Raw genomic sequence first — 18,221 nt, 5'->3', positions numbered from 1 at the left:
ACAAAAGACACAAACACCCCCATTTTCCTAACAAACAAAAGGCAAATTTGCATGCATTATCATGTGTAATTCTGAGTTACCCAAGTTACCCACTGTATCACAATTGTTCTTGTGCATTAGCAAGCTGTTATTCTAGTCATTCTCTGCACAAGCATTGCATACATATCATTAAATCATGCAGGTCTCTTAATGGTACATGTGCGTGATGTCATTGGCTGTTTGTTTGGGTAACGTTCCCTCTCCAGAGGGTGTCGTTCTCCTGGCACTTATTTCTGTGGTGACTGTTATTTCTCCATTTCTTTTGCTGGGTACTGGTACTGTTGGACCGCTGGGAGTGAGTGTGTTTCTTCACTTTGTGCAGCTGTGAGATTCCGTCTTCCTGATGAGCCACCTGCAGTAAATGAACAGCATCCCTGGTTATTCGTATATGCTTGTGGTTGTGCCAGTATATTTGGTTGTTTACTTCTACTGTGTACAGTCCATGTGACAACTACGCTACATGTGTCCCAAGTTTTCACATGGGCTGACTCCTGTTGAGAACATTGAAGGCTTGTATCCTGACTGGCTCTCAAATGCTCAACTCTGGCAGTAGTTTGGCAGTCTTGTCAAAATGAACTTTTCTCTCATTTCACCTTGATTATTTTTTGTTCTCAGTTACTACACTACTGATTTTAGTAGCTTATTGCTATTGGAATAATAGTTTGGATGCAACGTGACATTAGCCTTTGGACTGGATTATTTTTCTATTCCTTCAGTCAGTATGTTTCTCCACTGGAGGAGTGACTTCTATATTCTGTACAAGAATTGCTTGATTTTCTTGATGATTCCAATGGTGATTTTCACTGCTGCCTCAGCCTTTCCATTTGACTGGGGTGGTGTGAGGATGATATATAGTGTTGAACTTCTTAATCCATTGTGAAGCAGCTGAACTCTTCACTTATGAACTGAAGGCCATTGTCATTTATCACAATGTCTGGAATACCATAATGACTAAGGTGTGCTTTCAGGCATTCTACTATCTCACTGTTCATATTGAAGTCAGCTGGTCTAACTTCAAGTAGTTAGAGTAATAGTCTGCTTTGTCAAGGTAATTAGTTCTGCTGGAACGAAGAGGTCTACTCCAAGCTTCATATATGGCCTGTCAGGGATTCCTTGCTGGAATTCTCTGACCTCACCCACAGCCAGTCCTCCTGCAGCAAATAGAGTTTTGGCTGAGTACCAAATTCTGTTCTTGCTGGCAGTGGTGGCAGGATGAATAAGACAGAAGATCCTGACCTCCTAGCTTGTTTAGCTTAATACTCATTATAAGCAACTCACTGCTTTTTGTGGTCTTTAATTTTGTTCCTAGTATTTGGCCAGTAGAACATTTCTCTTGTCTTCCTTGGACTTGATTCAACTCCTTGATAGCTTGTATGCCCTTCAGCATCTCTCCTCTCATCCCTTTAAGGCTAATGACTCTATCTTCTTTGCACATGATGACAACTTAGGCTATCAGTTCATCTCGGTATGCTCAGTATGGTCTTCTGACCACAGCTGTGTCCTTGATGCTCTTGGGCCACTCTTTTATCACTATTTCTTGTAGCACTTGGAGAATTGCATCTTGTTGGGTAGTTTGCTTTAATTGAGTAACGCGCTTATCTGTCAAATATATTGTCTGCTGGGCTGATGCCTTCCAGAGCATATTCAGCTGCTGCTTCCTGTTGAATATGGAAGATTTCACATTCTATTGTAACATCAAAGAACAAAGAAAATTGCAGCACAGGGACAGACCTTTCGGCCTTCCAAACCTGCACTGACCATGCTGCCCAACTTAACTAAAACCCCCTACGCTTCCAGGGACCATATCCCTCTATTCCCATCTCATTCATGTACTTGTCAAGACGCCCCTTAAAAGTTACTACGTCCCTGGCAACGAATTCCAGGCACTCACCACTCTGTATAAAAAATCTGCCTTGTACATCTCTTTTAAAACTTGCCACTCGCACCTTAAACCTATGCCCCCTAGTAATTGTCTCTTCCACCCTGGGAAAAAGCTTCTGACTATCCACTCTGTCCATGCCTCTCATAATCTCATAGACTTCTATCAGGTCTCCCCTCAGCCTCCATCTCTCCAGTGAGAACAAATCAAGTTTCTCCAACTTCTCCTCATAGCTAATGCCCTCCATACCAGACAACATCCTGGTAAATCTTTTCTGTACCCTCTCCAAAGTCTCCACATACTTCTGGTAGTGTGGCAACCAGAATTGGACACTATATTCCAACCGCGGTCTCACTAAGGTTCTATACAGCGACAACATGACTTGCCAGTTTTTAAACTCAATACCCCGGCTGATGAAAGCAAACATGCCGTATGCCTTCTTGACTACCTTCTCCACCTGCATTGCCACTTTGAGTGACCCACGTACCTGTACACCCAGATCTCTTTGCCTATCAATACTCCTAAGGGTTCTGCCATTTACTGTATATTTCCTATCTGTATTAGACCTTCCAAAATGCATTACCTCACATTTGTCTGGATTAAACTCCATCTACCATCTTCTGCCCAAGTCTCCAACTGATCTATATCCTGCTGTATCCTCTGATGGTCCTCATCGATACCTGTAAATCCACCAACCTTTGTGTTGTCTGCAAACTTACTAATCAATCCAGTTACATTTTTCTCCAAATCATTTATATATATTACAAACAGCAAAGATCCCAGCACTGATCCCTGAGGAACAACACTTGTCACAACCCTCCATTCAGAAATGCACCCTTCCACTGCTACCCTCTGTCTTCTTTGACCGAGCCAGTTTTGTATCCACCTTGCCAGCTCACCTCTGATCCCGTGCACCAGTCTGCCATGAGGGACCTTGTCAAAGGCCTTACTGAAGTCCATGTAGACAACATCCACTGCCCTACACTCATCAATCACCTTCGTCCCTTCGTCAAAAAACTTGATCAAGTTTGTGAGATACAATCTCCCCTTCACAAAACCATGTTGCCTCTCACTTATTTCCAAGTGGGAATAAATCCTGTCTCAAAGAATCTTGTCCAATAATTTCCCTACCATTGATGAAAGGCTCACCGGCCTATAATTACCTGGATTATTCTTGCTACCCTTCTTAAACAAAGGAACAACATTGGCTATTCTCCAATCCTCTATGACATCCCCTGTAAGAATCTCACAATACCAGGTTAAAGTCCAACCAGTTTATTTGACAGTAAACCCACAAGCTTTCAGAAACGCTGTTCCTTCGTCAGTTTCCACACACCTGATTTTATTATCAAATAAACTGGTTGGACTTTAGCCTGGTGTTGTGAGACTTCTTACTGTGTTTACCTCAGTCCACGCCAGCATCTCCACATCATGACCTCCCCTGTAGCCATTGAGGATACAAAGATTTCTTGCAAGGCCCCAGCAATTTCCTCTCTTGCCTTTCTCAGTATTCTGGGGTATATCCCATCAGGCCCTGGAGACTTGTCTACCTTGATGTTTGATATTTCTCAAGAACTTTCAAGAACTTGCTTCATGGGGTGTGCTAATCTCGATAGCATGTGCATCTGTTTCCCTTGCTTGTGTGTCACATCCAAATGTCTCTGTAAACAAAGTAAACATTATTTGCAGTCATCTTGGCATAAATAGCAGCAGTTGGAGAAAAATGATTTGAAATGGCTTGTGGTCAAACTCCACTGCTATACTGTCTCTCCTAAACAGGTATTGAAGAAAACGTTCACAAGCAAAAACAGTAGCCAGATGCTCTTTCTTGATCTGAGTGTAATGTCAATCAATTTGTGTTAATGTCCAGGATCGAAAGTGGTTGTCCTTGCTGCATTAGTATTGCTCCAAGATCTGTTCCACTGGCATCACACTGTAAGGTGACTTCATCATTGGCATCATTGTACTTCAGCACTGGCTTTGTTGTCACTAGTTGTTTGATTCTGGTGAATGCTGTTTCTTGTTCTATGCCCCATTACCACTGCACAGTCTTAGCAGTGAGCTTGCATAATGGTTCATAGTCTGACAACAAATTAGGCAAACATATTGCAAGATAGATCACAAATTCAACTGCCCTCACCTTGTCAGGATCCATACAAATACCTTTTGCTGTCAATACATGATCTATGTACTTGACTTCAGGCATATTGTTTTTGTTTAGCTTCAGGTTCATCTGGTGCACTCTCTCAAGCAGTTGTACTAGATTATGATCATTGTGCACTATGACTTATTCCATTATGTCTCCATATCCAGAGGCTAGTGGATCATCCACTATGGCTTCCATTCCATAAAGATCACTGCCTATCTCATGTTGTCTGCATTAATATTCATCTGGAACTGTGGAAACACCAAATGCCATGTGCAACCATCTGTATCTCCCAAATGCTGTCCAGAATATAGTTAGAAAGCTGCTGTTTTCATCCAGCTTCACTTGCCAGTAACGTTGCATATAGGGTGGTAAAGATCTTTGCCTTGGCAAGTTGTGGTAAAATTCCCTCAATGGTTGGAATAGGATAGTGAGTTTTTCAAAGCTTTACTTAGATCCATTGAGTCTTAGCATTATCTCAGTTGTTCAGGTTGCTTCACAACTACCATGCTGCTAATCCAGTCCATTGGAGTTTTTACTTCCTTAATTACTTTCTTATTTTCCACCTCTTTTATCTTGATTTTTAGACTTGACTTGAGGACAATACAGCATCTTGACAGATGCTGTATTGGTTATTCACTCTCATCTACTTTGAGTTGATATTCTCCAGGTAGACGTCCAAACCCTGTGAACGCATCTTTGTACTCCTCTAGGATCTTTCCAGCAGTCAATGGTTTGGTATGCAGTGATACATTGTAAATTTCTTTTGGTACGTTTAGGGTTACCAGTACAAACTTCAGACTTTCTTCAGATGAAATAACTCGCTTTGCCTGCTGTCAATGACCTGGAGCCCCAGATCTTCATTCTTGCCATTGCATTGAACTCTGATTAAATTGTCCTCTTGGTATGAGTATCATGTCCTCATCATATAGTTTCAATCTTACTTCTGAGTGCTTCATTTTTGGTTCACCATGTTGAGCGATATTGCACAGGTCAGTGAAGATCATATGTTGCATGAGTCAGCAGTGTTCATCTGATAGTTCATGTTTATTTGATGCTCTTATTCTGCAATCATTATGCAAATAGTCTGCATATTTGCTGGCTACATTTTTTCAATTTTGTTAAATTGTCTCAGAAGCATAACTTGTCCCTGCCTCAGGCTTTGAAATTTATATCATTTAGATCCAATGTTTTTTTGTCTGCGTTTGTTTGTCACCTTCATTCATCTCCCAGTTATTAAACCAATTTAACCCTTTCACTCCTGCTTTATCTCCCAGCTATTAAACAAATGTAACCCTTTCTCTCCTACTGTGCACAGTGGCATACTGGTTAGCACTGCTGCCTCACAGTGCCAGGGACCCAGGTTTGATTTCTGGCTTGGGTCACTGTCAATGTGGAGTTTGCACATTCTCCCTGTGTTTGCATGGGTTTCCTCCCACAGTCCAAAGATGTGCGGGTTAGGTGGATTGGCCATGCTTAATTGCCCCTTAGCGTCAGGGGGACTAGCTAGGGTAAATGCATGAGTACCTGGGGATAGGGCTTGGGTGGGATTGTGGTTGGTGCAGACTTGATAGGCCAAACTGCTGCCTCCTGCATGCTATGATTGTTGTGCTTTTTAGAAAACTACTGAATGTCTGACTCTCAATTCAACATGGGTTGTGGATGTGCATTCATTGCTATGGTGGCAGCCATTTCATTTTTGCACACTTCACTCTTGTTTTCTCTCTGGAACTACTTCATATTGATTTTTCTCAATGTAATTTGGCATTAAATCCATTTAAAATGTTTGGGTTTTATTCATAGACATCTGCTTCCACCATGTTATGTCCTGTGATTCTCAAAAATTCAAAATAATCACAATTTTAGAAGCAAAGGTTTTTAATTAATAAGGGGATCAGGAGTTATGGGGAAAAGGCAGGAGAATGGGGATAAAAAAGGATCAGCCATGATTGAATGGCAGAGTAAACTCGATGGGCCGAGTGGCCTAATTCTGCTCCTATGTCTTATGGTCTTATAAATGCTGGTGCTTTCTTCACAGTCTGTGCATGTTATCGTTTGACACACTTGCCAGATTTTTACTGTCTGGCCCACCCGAGGCTTGCAAGAACCCGCCCAAGGTCAATGGAGAATGCCATTCTGCGAGCCTTGCCCTCCCCGATTCTGAGGTGGGCATGCTGGTAAAATTCCAGCCATTGTTGATCAACACCCTGATGGTAGCACAGTCCTGAATGATGTGGCACACTGAATACTTATAAATACATACACATGAACATACAGTTCATAAATCCTAATGGAATAATATAACACAGACTTTGTTCAATCTTCTATTGACTCATTCATTTAAGTGAATGAAAAGTCATGTTGTCCCTTACAGCTATTTCCCTACTCCCTGCCAAATGTATCATTTGATATCCACAAGATGAGGAACAGGAAATCTGCTCAACATCTCCAGTCAGAACTAAAACTAGGGTGACCAATCCTAAAACTTAGATCCAAAGCTTCCAAAATCAGACAATGAGGGTGATCTTCAAATTCTGCTCAAAACAGGTATGAAGTTGGAATAGGGGTTTATTCAAACCATCCATCTTGTCACATGGGATCCAAGCCATTTTCAGACACAAACCTAATTAAATACAGCTAGGATATTGGGAAATTAGCTGGATCTGCTAATACACCAGCTGGCAGGTCTGGTCTGGGCTGGGAAAGTAATCCTGGGAGGGACTTTGTAAGTAGCAATATACAGGGCAAAGGAACAATATGTCATTGTTTCCAGGGAATGAAAGATTTCAGTTAGGTGGATGGATGGGGGAAGCTGGAGTAGTTCTCCTCAGAGAAAGGCTGAGGTGGGTGGCACAGTGGATAGCACTGCTGCCTCACAGCGCCAGGGACCCAGATTCGTTTCTGACCTTCTGCACTTTGTCCCTGTATCTGCAGGGGTTTCTTTCGGATGCTCCGGGTTTCCTTCGTGTGCTCCAGTTTCCTCCGGGTGTTCTGGTTTTCTCCCACACCCCAGAGGTCTGCGGGTTAGGTGGATTGGCCATGCTAAATTGCTCAGTGTCCAAAGATGTGCCGGTTAGTTGGATTAGTCATATTAAATTGCCCCCTTGGTTTCAGTGGAATTCGCAGGGTAAATGCATGGGCTTACAAGAACAGGGCTTGGGTGTGATTGTTGTGAGTGCAGGCTTGATGGGCCGAATGGCCTCCTTCAGCACTGTCGATTCTATTCTATTCTGACTTGCAGAGGACTAGAATTTTTTTCAGACTATAGGGAGCAGAAATGCTCTTCCTGGTCCCATCAAAAACAAACTTTAAATTTTTTGGTGGTTTTCTGAGAGTCCTCTAGCGAACCCTTAAAGAACCTCTGATTAGACTATTCAAAGCCTGTACAAATGGATAATGTGTGTCTAATTAGCATAGGATTCCAATTTGCACATTTAAACAATCCCCTGGCAGTTCTGGAAGGGCTCGATGTTCTTCTCTACCCTGTTGATTTCCAGTTGCTGACTGGCTGCTTTTTAAGTGTGAAATGGGAGACCTAGGCCAGAATACCACCACTGTTCATACTGGTGGGATTTTCTCATGCCACTGCATGAAAGGAGATTTGACTGTGCGCCAAATTCTCCGACCTCTCTGCAGCTGGAATATGGTGTGAATAGTCAGTAAGATTGCGCCCCAACAGTTGGAATGACACTCAACATGTGAAAAAGTCCAGACTTTTGAGACAACAGTTTGTAATATTGCTAATAATGCTAATGAGCAAACATAACATGATCCAACTTGCATCTGCTAATATTTCACTTCAATACTGTAATTAGTATCCAGATCAATATTTCTATATCTTTATTTCCAAATCAGTGTTATAATGGACTGAACCGGAGTGGAAGATAGGCTGGCTTCAGCATCTATCCATGGTAGTGACAAACTGGATGTATAATCTAGCTCACTGTATTTGGTCTGATGCTGTCTACTTAGCACTGCTGCCTCACAGTGCCAGAAACCCGTGTTTTATTTTGGCCTTTCATGTGCTCCCCGTGGGTTTCCTCTGGGTGGCGAGGTTTCCTCCCACATTCCAAAGGTATGTGGGTAGGTTGATTGGCCATGCTAAATTGCCCCTTAGTGTCAGGGGGATTAGCACGGTAAATACGTGGGGTTAGGGCCCCGGTGGGATTGATATTGGTGCAAGCCTGATGGGCTGAATGCCCTCCTTCTGTACTGTAGGGATTCTATGATTTTATGATATACATCATACATACTTTTTTTTGTTCCATTATAGTCTCTATTTATTTAATCCTCCGAGAAACCCTGGCTTTAGTTCCCTTACCTTTTGTTCTTTTTGGAATGTATCAAAACTGAACCTGAAACATCTCTTTAAAGATCACCCATTATTTCACTACAGTTTTTCCTGTCATTTTTAAATGTGAATTTACCCTGCCTGAACCTCATCAAATCTTCTTGATGATAGCTTTCTATCAGTTTATTTATTCCTTGTTCTTTTCCTTTACTAATTTAAGCTGTATAATGCAATGATCCTTTTACCAAAGCATTTGCCACAATCACATGATCAACTTCCCTCAGCAGTGGATCCAGACATGCCTCTTTCCTTGTTGGATTGAGAACCTGCTGGCAAATGAAGTTCTCTTGAATACATTTCAGGAATTTCTGTCCCTTCTTACTCTTTGCTCTAACATTATCCAAATCAATATTTGAGTCATAAAGTTCCCTAATATTACCACTGCACAGTTGTAGTACATTGCTGTGATTTCCCTGTAGATTTGCTCCTCCTGATCTTTCTTTCTCTCTCTTTCTCTATTTAGAGGCCTGTAAAACATTTTCAAAAGGGTAATCATTTCCTTTTTGTTTCTGAACTCTAACCAAATGGTTTCTATCTTTACGCCCCCAAGAACACTCTCCCTTTCCAACACTTCAATATTTTTCTAATCTGTATTGCCAGCGCACCTCCCTTTTCTCTTTCGCTAGCTTTTCTAAACACATTGTTTGTTTGAATATTAAAAGGCCAATCCTATGTATTTTAAGCAACTTTTTAGTTATTGACCCATATCATATTCTCACATATCTAATTGTGCTTGTGGCTCATCAACCTTATTCACCACACGTTGTGTATTTACAAATCTGTTTTTGTAATCCTCATGTCCTTCTTAATCTGCTCCTAATATGGTACTACATCCTTTTCTGGTACTATCCAACACTGACTCCTTTGTGCACTGTATTTACCTTTTCTACTTCTATTTGCTGTTGTCCATCCTGTTATCAAGTTAGTTTAAATCCTCCCAACCTCATTGATGAACCTATCCTTTAGGGTATTTTTCCAGTCCTTTTGAAGTGCAATCCATCCTTTTTGAATAGTTGTCTCCTGCCCCAGAACTAGTTCCAGTGTGCCAAGAAATTGAAGCTTTTCCTCCTATGCCATGCAGCAAGCCACACATTGAATTTCCCATCTTCCTAATACAACTCTTACCAATGCATGGCACTGGGGGTAATCCATAGGTACTTTTTAACTTTCTCCCGAGTCCCTGAAAATCTGATCATAGAACCTCAATAATTACTTTCTCTAAGTTGTTGATGCTGATGTGTACCCCAACTTCTGGTTTGCTCCCTTCCCATCAGAATGTTCCGTACCCTAGCTGCGATGTCCCTGGCACCAAGGAGGTAGCCTGATCACACGGGATTCATAATGACAGAGAAATGCTGATTTGTCCCCTTACCTATCAAATCTTGTTTAACAACTGCTTTGCTACTCTTTGCTGTTCCATCCTGTGCAATCTTTGTCCAATGGTGTAATGGTCTGTTTTGCACTCCTTCAAGGAGTTGTCACCCCAACTAGCTACAAAAGCTGAGTACTATTTTGAGAGTACCCCAAAGACTTTTGTACCTTCTGCCTCTTCCTACTCTTCCAGGAGTTTTATCTGGAACTGTCACTGCTTATATTGTGCCCAATTCCTGGAAACTCCCATCTTCTCCCGTGCCTCACAGTGACTCCAGTTGTCCCTCAAGCTTAGAAATCCTGAGTTTGAGTTCAAGCAGATGGAAACACTTCCTACACACATAGTCCCGAGGTTTCTACATAATCCAGGAATTGAAGCAACAGACCTCAGCTGTTAATACGAATCCCTTTAGTGTTATATTAATTGAAATTTTAGTAAATAGTTAATTCATTAGATATGCTATCATTTCAATTTTCTTTTTTTTTATGCTCTACTGCCAGTGTCTCTAATCATGACTACATGTGTTATGATATAATGAGGGGGGACAGCTCCAGGAGAAAAGCAACCAGAAGTAGCCAGTAGTTCCTTCTGGCTGCACAAATAAGGTTTTCATTTACTTCAGAAGATTTATTTACCAAGACCCTCTACTGAATGAAGCATTATAGCAGATGTCCACCTAGTAGGCTATAAAAATGGATTTGGCCTCTTATACACAAATATGAATGTTTTTAGCATGAGTTCATGAATCTACCACCTACATCAGGTACCTTGGCCATTGGTTTTAAGATAGGTGGAAACTTGTAATACGTGGAACACTTCGATTTTAACAGCAATATAACTTGTTTCTGCTGAGTGGGTGAGATGCTCTTTTGGAGAGTCAATGTAGGTTCGATGGGTCAAATGGCCTCCTTCTGCACTGTGGAGATTCTATGATGTTGCTAAATGAAGTTTAGTTGATTTTGGTACAACATTGTAAGTAATTTAGGATATTGTCAGGAGAGAAATAATTAGGATGTTAGAAACGCCTTGAGGCAAGTAGCAGGTGTTGGAACAATTCACAGCTCGGCCCACCTGCCTCAGGAAAAAAGTGTTCACAAGGTGAGATCTTCATTGCTGGGAGCTGGAGTCTGACCAACTGATCCAAGAAAATGTTCAGAGACTGCCAGGTCCACTTCAGTGCTGTGGGAATTCAATCCCAGTTAAAATGAAAGTAGGAAGGCCCCCTAGCCATTACACTCCATGCACTCCATGGAGCTCATCCATGACACCTCATGCCCCTATACCAGGTTATGACTTCCTACCCCTTCCAGTGAGCCTGCAAGCCGTCATACCAAGCATGGCACTCCACTCACTGCCCATGACCCCTCATGCCCCATGTCAAGCTTTTGTACTTCCATCCCCATTGATCCAGTGTGTGCATACATAATGAGGCTTGGCTAAGAGCCCAGACATCCATTAATCTTGTTGAAATGGCTGCATCCTCGAGGAAATACTACTTGATTGACAGCTCTGGTTCTCTGATCTTTGCGGTCAATTTCAGAGTGTTTATTTACACATGGTTAAATGGTCTCAGTGGTTTATGGTTTGTGTTATTGATACCTTAAGAGGCCTGAATGACCGATGCTTTTATTGCCTTGCAGTGAAGTGATTATTTTTATTACAGTTGAAAGTAACGAATGAAAAACTTTTGTTTGAAAACTTCAGACTGCATATCCTGTTGCATATTGGATTCATTGATTCTATACTGGGAAAATATAGACTAGAAAAATCAGAATCAGATGAGCAAAGGTAGCCTAGTTGAGAAATTTGGGATAGTTTCTTTGAACAGCACATTCTTGCACCAATCAATGAGCAGGCTATACTAGGCACTTGGTATTGTGTAATGAGATCAAATTAATTAATTACCTCATTTTGAAGGTGCCCATAGGCAGCAGAGATCATAATATCATTGAATTTTACACTCAGTTTGTGGAAAAGAAGAGTCGGTCTAAGACTAGTATATTAAATTTAAATTTGGGGGAATTATGAGGGCATGAAAGTAGAGTGAGTTAAAGTGAATTAGAAAATTAGGTTAAGGGATAGGTTAATAGAAATGCAGTGGCAGATATTTCAGAATATATAGAATAGATATATTCCAATGAGAAAGAACATTTCCAAGGGGAGGTCCCGCTATCCATGTTTAACTGAAGAAGTTAAAGATAGTAACAAACTTTAAGAAAAAATCATACAAAGGTGGTTGGCAGATCAGAAGATTGGACAGAATATAAAAAAAGCAGGGATGACCAAAAGGTTATTGATAAAGGAAAAAATATATAATGAGAAAAAACTAGCTTGAAATATAAAGATGGAAAGCAAGAGTTTCTATAGCTATTTTAAAAACAAAAAGTTAACAAGGTGAGAGTTGATCTGATAGAAAGTAAGTCAGGGGAATTAATAATGGAAAATAAGGAGATGGCTGATGAATTGAACAGATATTTTGTGTCGGTCTTCACGATAGAGCATAAATAACATGCCAAAAATAGTTGTGAATCAGGAAATTGAAGGAAGGCAGGAACTCAAGAACATTACAAACACAGTAAAGTAGCACTGAGAAAATTATTAAAGCTGCAGATTGACAAGTTCCCAGATCCTGATGGACCTCCAGAAAAGCAGTTGGTGAGACAGTTGATGCATTGGTCACATACTTTGGATAAATGAGAACTGGTAGATATACTGTACCTGGAATTCTAGAAGGCATTTGATAAGGTGCTACATCAAAGGTTATTGTGGAAAATAAAAGCCCATGGTGAAGGGGGTAACATATTGGATAAAAGATTAGCTAGCTAACAGGAAACAGAGTAGACATAAATGTGTCATTTTCTGATTGGCAAGATGTTGCAAGTGGTGTGCCACAGGAATCAGTGCTAGGGCCTCAATTTTTTAAAGTGTATATAAATGACTTGCATAAAGGGATCAGTGGTAAGGATGTTAAGTTTATTGATGACACAAAGATAGCTAAGAAACTAAATTGTGATGAGGACATAAGGTAGCTACAAAGGGAAAAGGGGTTAAGCAAGCAAAGATCTGCCAAATGGAGTATAATGTGGAAAAGTGTGAAATTGTCTGTTTTGGTGGGAAGAATTAAAAAAAATAAATTATCTAAATGGTGAGAGATTACAGAGCCCCAAGATACAGAGAGAGATAAAAACATTCTTTAAAAAAATCGTTGCCCATTTAAGACAGAGATGAGGAGAAAAAAATTATCTTCGATGGTTAAGTGCCCTTGGAGCTCTCTCTTTCATAAGGTGGTGCATGCAGAATCTTTGAATATTTTAAAAGTAGAAATTGATAGATTCTTGATAACCAAGGGGTTGAAACATTATCAGGTTGATGTGGAATGTGGAATCAATATAATAATCAGATTCAGCCATAATTTTGATAAATGATGGAGCAGTCTTGGGGGGCTGCTCCTGTTTCTACTTCATATGTTTGCACGTGTGCAGTGTATAGTGGACTAATGGGTAAGGAGAAGTCATACCTGGCATAGGAGGCATGAGTAGCCATAAACAATGGCCAAGTGCCTCAGCTTGGCAGGAGGAAGTCCTTTGGAATTCATCTTTGAAAAGCCTTCTCATGCAGACTAGGGTTCCTTCCTTTGAAATGTCATCAGTGGGGACTCATTAAAAAACTTATTCAACTCCGTTTTATTGCGGAGGAGTAGGACATATCTTTGTCCATACTGGAGCTAGCCAGCTGCAGGAATGTAAGGTGTGGGCTTTTGACTGGAACCAGCCAGCACCCTTTAAAGACAGTCCTGAAAATCAGACAATCTGGGAATGGGGTCAGGAATCCCAGAATCAGGACCTTCCTGCCATTTTTAAGGATCATCCAACTCGGTGAAAATTGAGCCCGTGATCTTTTTACATGAATCAGTGCCAAATGTTTTGACAGTACTCCAGTGACATCCCTTGTAAAATTTGAGTATGTTCAAGGCTCTATATAAAGTAGTTGTTACTGAAGTTTTAAATATGACAACTGAGACAGTAAGTGTTAACAGATTGTCATTTTGTGAAGTGGTGCAGGCTCGCGGGCCAAATGGCCTACTCCTGCTCCTAATTTGTATGTTTTTATGGTCTACTTAACTGTCAGTCATCACAGCTGAGCCCGATCCTGATGTTTCGGGATACTCCCCACATACCCACTTACCAGTAGTAATGAATAGCAATGGGGTATTCTAATCTTTTCCCTCCATAACGAAGTGATGGGGAAATGAATTGTGTTGCTTGTCTGGTAACCTAAGATCAGCTTGACATTCTGGGCCCTATTTTACCATTTTGATTCTAAGTGCTGGGCGGACTTGAAACTGGGAGTGTTTCAGATCTGACGTTTAGACCAGTTCTCAGGTGCGCATTCTACCTGCAAAAATATCAGCAAGTTCGAATCGCACTGCAGAAGTCTTTGGCTGGGCTTAACCCTGCAGCTCCAAACGGTGCCTCCAATTGCTAATGCACAGGAAAAAAAAGAGAGAGAATAAAGCTCTCCTGCCAAATCCCTCCCTGGGCCGATAATGCATCCCCCTGGGCCCCCACAGACATTGCCCCACCTCTCCCACAACATTACGATCTGCCTTATCCCTCCACCCCTGCCACTCAGACTGATTGCAGGCCCCTCCCCCTTCCCCCCCACTGATCTCTGGGAGAGCGGCAGTGGACACCCCCCGCCCCCCCTCCCCACCCCCTTCCTACCCAATGATCTCAGGCAGAGTGGCAGCAGACCTCCACTGATTTCAGGCAGAGAGATTTGCCTTCTCCCTTTCCACCCTACAGATATCAGACAGAGTGATCCCCCTCAGCCCCATCCCATACCCTCCCGCACAAGGTCCCCATCTCCTCTGGACTCCGATGTTTGTGTAACACCTTCCTCTCTCTCCCCTGTCCCCAATCATTGAGGCACTGATCCATCAGCCCCCCAACCCCCCACCAACACTCCCCCCGCTCCCCACTCCAATCAGCACACCTGCAAGTGCTCACTTGCCTTCCACTCAAATGCTAACAAACAAACTGTATGTAATTTGCTGGGATGCTTTGCCAAACTTCCTGCAGCTGATCTGCCCTAACAAGTGGCAGCTTCATTAAAATTCAGAATGGACAGTCAGGCAGTACAGGACAATGAGCACACGACCAGCATTTCTCTGAGACAATCTGGGCAGGCTACTGGATGCAGCAGAGGCAAGGTGGGACACCCCACCTGCCCCCGAAGACGCAGACCTGGGAGACAGTCGCTGCCTTGGTCAGTGCCACCAAACGGAAGAAGTGCCGGAAAAAAGCTAACGACCTCATCTGGGCAGCAAGAATGAGTGCTGAACCCCATCTTACATTTCCCCCAGATCCTCCCATTCCCAGCATCCTGCATGCTTTCAGCTCCTGACCCCCAAGCACCTCCTTCCTTTCCCCCATGAGCCCCACTGTGCTTGCCCTCTAAGGACAGCCACCCCTTACTCTTCAGGAGTCAGGCCACCATTTCTTTCATGGCTCCTTCTATCTCCACAGGAGAAAACCGAGCACAACATCTGTGAGAGGGTGAAGACGGGGTGGTGAGCCTGATCTCCGGGTCCTCAGCCCCTTTGAGGAATGGGCACTGGAACTCTCAAGGGAAGGGGAGATGCGGGCTGTCAGCGACAGCATGGTCAGGCTGCTGTCAAGACGTGAGCACCTGTCAATCCTCCACTCACCTTGAGGCAACATCTCAGGGGCACGAGTTTTGGGTGTGAGGGGCATGGTTTAAAGGAAATGTATGAGGCATTTTTATTCACGCAGAGAGAGTAGTGGATGCCTGGAGACAGATACAATAGTGACCTTTAAGGGATGTCATTACGGCTGCGTGAATGAGATGGGAATAGAGGCATATGGTCCCCGGAAGGGTAGGGGGTTACAAATCAGATGGGCAGCCTGGTCGCTACAGGCTTGGAGGGCTGAAGGGCCTGTTCTTGTGATGTAATTTTCTTGGTGCTTTGTTCTATGTTCAATGGTGCAATGTGAATCATGTGTTTTGCATCCAGGATTTCTCTCCCTCCCTTGCACTTAAGCTTGTGTTCTGTGTTGCAGAGACAAAACCAGTTGCCCTGGGGCCTTCTGCACTACAGGCCCCCGCTGCAGGCCCCGCCCATCCTTTTCAGGACAGCTCGGATGAATCCTCGGAGGATAAAGGTGAAAGGACCTCCGAGGATGGCACCATTTTGGCTTCAGCTTCCGCCTCACAACTCACCATCCCAGATACTGACACATCAGTGGGTCCAATTAATGGTGAGGCTTCTGGATCACTATCTGGTGAGCATGACACATCTGGTACTGTTCATCAGGTGGAGGAATGAACATCTGAGTTCCCCGGCAAGGTGGGGCCTGCTGGAAGTAAGGACTCAGCTGGCCCTAGGCTGCAGGGCCTTTAAGATCACTTCTCCCTTAGCTGCTGGAGATGCAGCAACAGAACCAGGGAATGCAGGAGGGGCTGACGGTCACCCTGGACCAACTGTGAGGCTGTTGGGAGGAGTCCCAAAGCTTTCAGGCAGATCAGCTATTGCCTGTCTTGTGTGCTTCCCAGACTAACACAGAAAGGGTGGCATCCACAGTAATGTGTGGCAGGCTTCAAATGATGGCCAAGCCACAGCTGAGACCCAGAGGGCCATGGCTGAATCACAATGGGCCACAGCCAAGGGACTGAACAGGCTTCTCGAGATTCTGTGGCCCATGGCTGAGAGGCTTGAGAGCTTGCAAAAGACCCAGTGCTGAGACACAATGGGCTTTGGCTACAGCCTAAGTAAAGTGGCCCAGTCACAGAAGATCATGGCTGAGGGGCTGCAGAGCTTGCACGAGACCCAGCAGGACAGCGTTGAGACACAGAAGGCTATGGCAGCAGCCATTGAGAATGTAGCCCATTTGCAGAGCGTCATGGCTGAGGGTTGCAGAGCATGATCCAGTCTCTGAGGGCACTTGCTGTGACCATTGACCAGTGGCCATCGCAGAGGGCTCAACCGCCATGGATAGTATGCAAGTAGTCCTCCAGGACTGACGGGGCCAGGTGATCTGGAGCTTCTGGAGCTCGCTGCAGAAGCACTGCCATCCCATGGAGTGAACCAGGGGCCCACAGGAACCCTAAGAGAGGAAAAAGGGCTCGAGACCATGCCGGAGCCTTCCAGCCAGGAAACTGTGGCCGTGGCTACATCTTCTGACTTCCCTCTTCCTGACACCAGGACATTTCAGGGGCAGTGGGATGAAGAGGATGTCATGGAAACATTCCAGACACCTGGAAGCCGGCCAGGGCCCTCAAGGTCCAGGGCCTCCAGAGGATGCCCGTCATAGGCAACGGCATGAGGTAGGCAGCTGGCCCCCTTCACCTCTGATGTACATTCTGGGGAGTCATTGAGATGTACTGGTAGGCCACATAAGGTTAGGAAGTTATAGTTGCGCTGAGGTGGCACTCGAGAAGAGTTGCACGAGTTAGAAAGATATTTAAGCACCTTAATGTTTTCTGTTCACAAGTTTTTATGTTAGAACGTATTATTTAAACACCTTTATTGCAATTATTAAATGTTTTTTTCACCACCCACCTCTGACTAATTTGTCTTGAATAGGAATCCTCTTCCATTGATGATCACCTGAGGGATGCTTCATGTTGATGTCAGTTGGGGAGGCTCCTCAATGCTATGTCACTGGGAAAAGGAAGCTATTGTTTCCTCAGAACCCACGAGTGATTCCCTCCTGTCCCCCACTCCACTCACCCCAGAGCCCTGTATGGGGGGTTTCAGATCCCTTACCCACTACACAAATGTAGACCCCAGTGTGCACATGGAGCTCGGGTAGGAGTTAGTCTAGCTTGCATCATCATAATAGTGCTTAGTGAATCATCATCAGCCTTCTGCCTGCCAAAAAACTCACTAACACAGAATACCCTGGTGTGACAATGTTGCAGGAGATAGAAGGGGAGGGGGAATGGAACCCACAGACACAAGCCCCAAGCGACTGAACCACTTGGTGATCAGGGCTTCCCCAGCTGCCCTCACGTGCCTCATTTGAGCTGACAGCTCTCCAGCGCCTGGGTGGTGTTCCAAGGCATGCTCTTCCTCTTCTTCCTCCTCCTTCTCCTCCCCAACGACACCCAGCTGGTCAGCCTCCATGTCGTCGTCCTCCTCCTCCAGTAGGCCACCTCTCTGCAGAGGTTGTACAAAGCACAGCACAGGATCACAATGCAGGAAGAGATCAGGGGGCGGTATTGAAGGGCCTCGTCAGATCGGCCCAGGCATCGCATTTTGAGGAGCTCAATGCACATCTCCATTATTGCATGGGTGGCTACGTGGGCCTTCACCTCAGTCACAGGCCTCCGTACAGTGGTCATCAGCCATGTCCGAAGCGGGTAACCCATATCACCCACGAGCCACCCTTGCAGCCTGGACTCCTCCTCA

At 43.8% G+C, this 18,221-nt stretch overlaps 1 protein-coding gene across 2 annotated transcripts in view; it reads left to right on the top strand.

Moving 5' to 3' along the window:
- Positions 1 to 18,221, top strand: part of LOC145344092 (voltage-dependent calcium channel subunit alpha-2/delta-4-like) — a 429,967-nt gene that overhangs the window by 33,699 nt on the left and 378,047 nt on the right. Inside the window, exon 4 of one of the 2 annotated variants that reach the window (XM_080190917.1) lies at positions 15,871 to 16,092. The exons of the other annotated variant lie outside the window; for it this stretch is intronic. Coding sequence (XP_080047043.1) covers positions 15,871 to 16,092 — 222 coding nt within the window. The remainder of the gene's footprint in view (positions 1 to 15,870; positions 16,093 to 18,221) is intronic. 2 annotated transcript variants of the gene reach the window in all.

The sequence above is a fragment of the Carcharhinus amblyrhynchos genome, chromosome 6, assembly GCF_965287045.1.
Source record: "Carcharhinus amblyrhynchos chromosome 6, sCarAmb.v2.hapA, whole genome shotgun sequence".
Lineage (NCBI taxonomy): Eukaryota > Metazoa > Chordata > Chondrichthyes > Carcharhiniformes > Carcharhinidae > Carcharhinus > Carcharhinus amblyrhynchos.
This window is presented reverse-complemented; position numbering and strand designations above follow the sequence as displayed.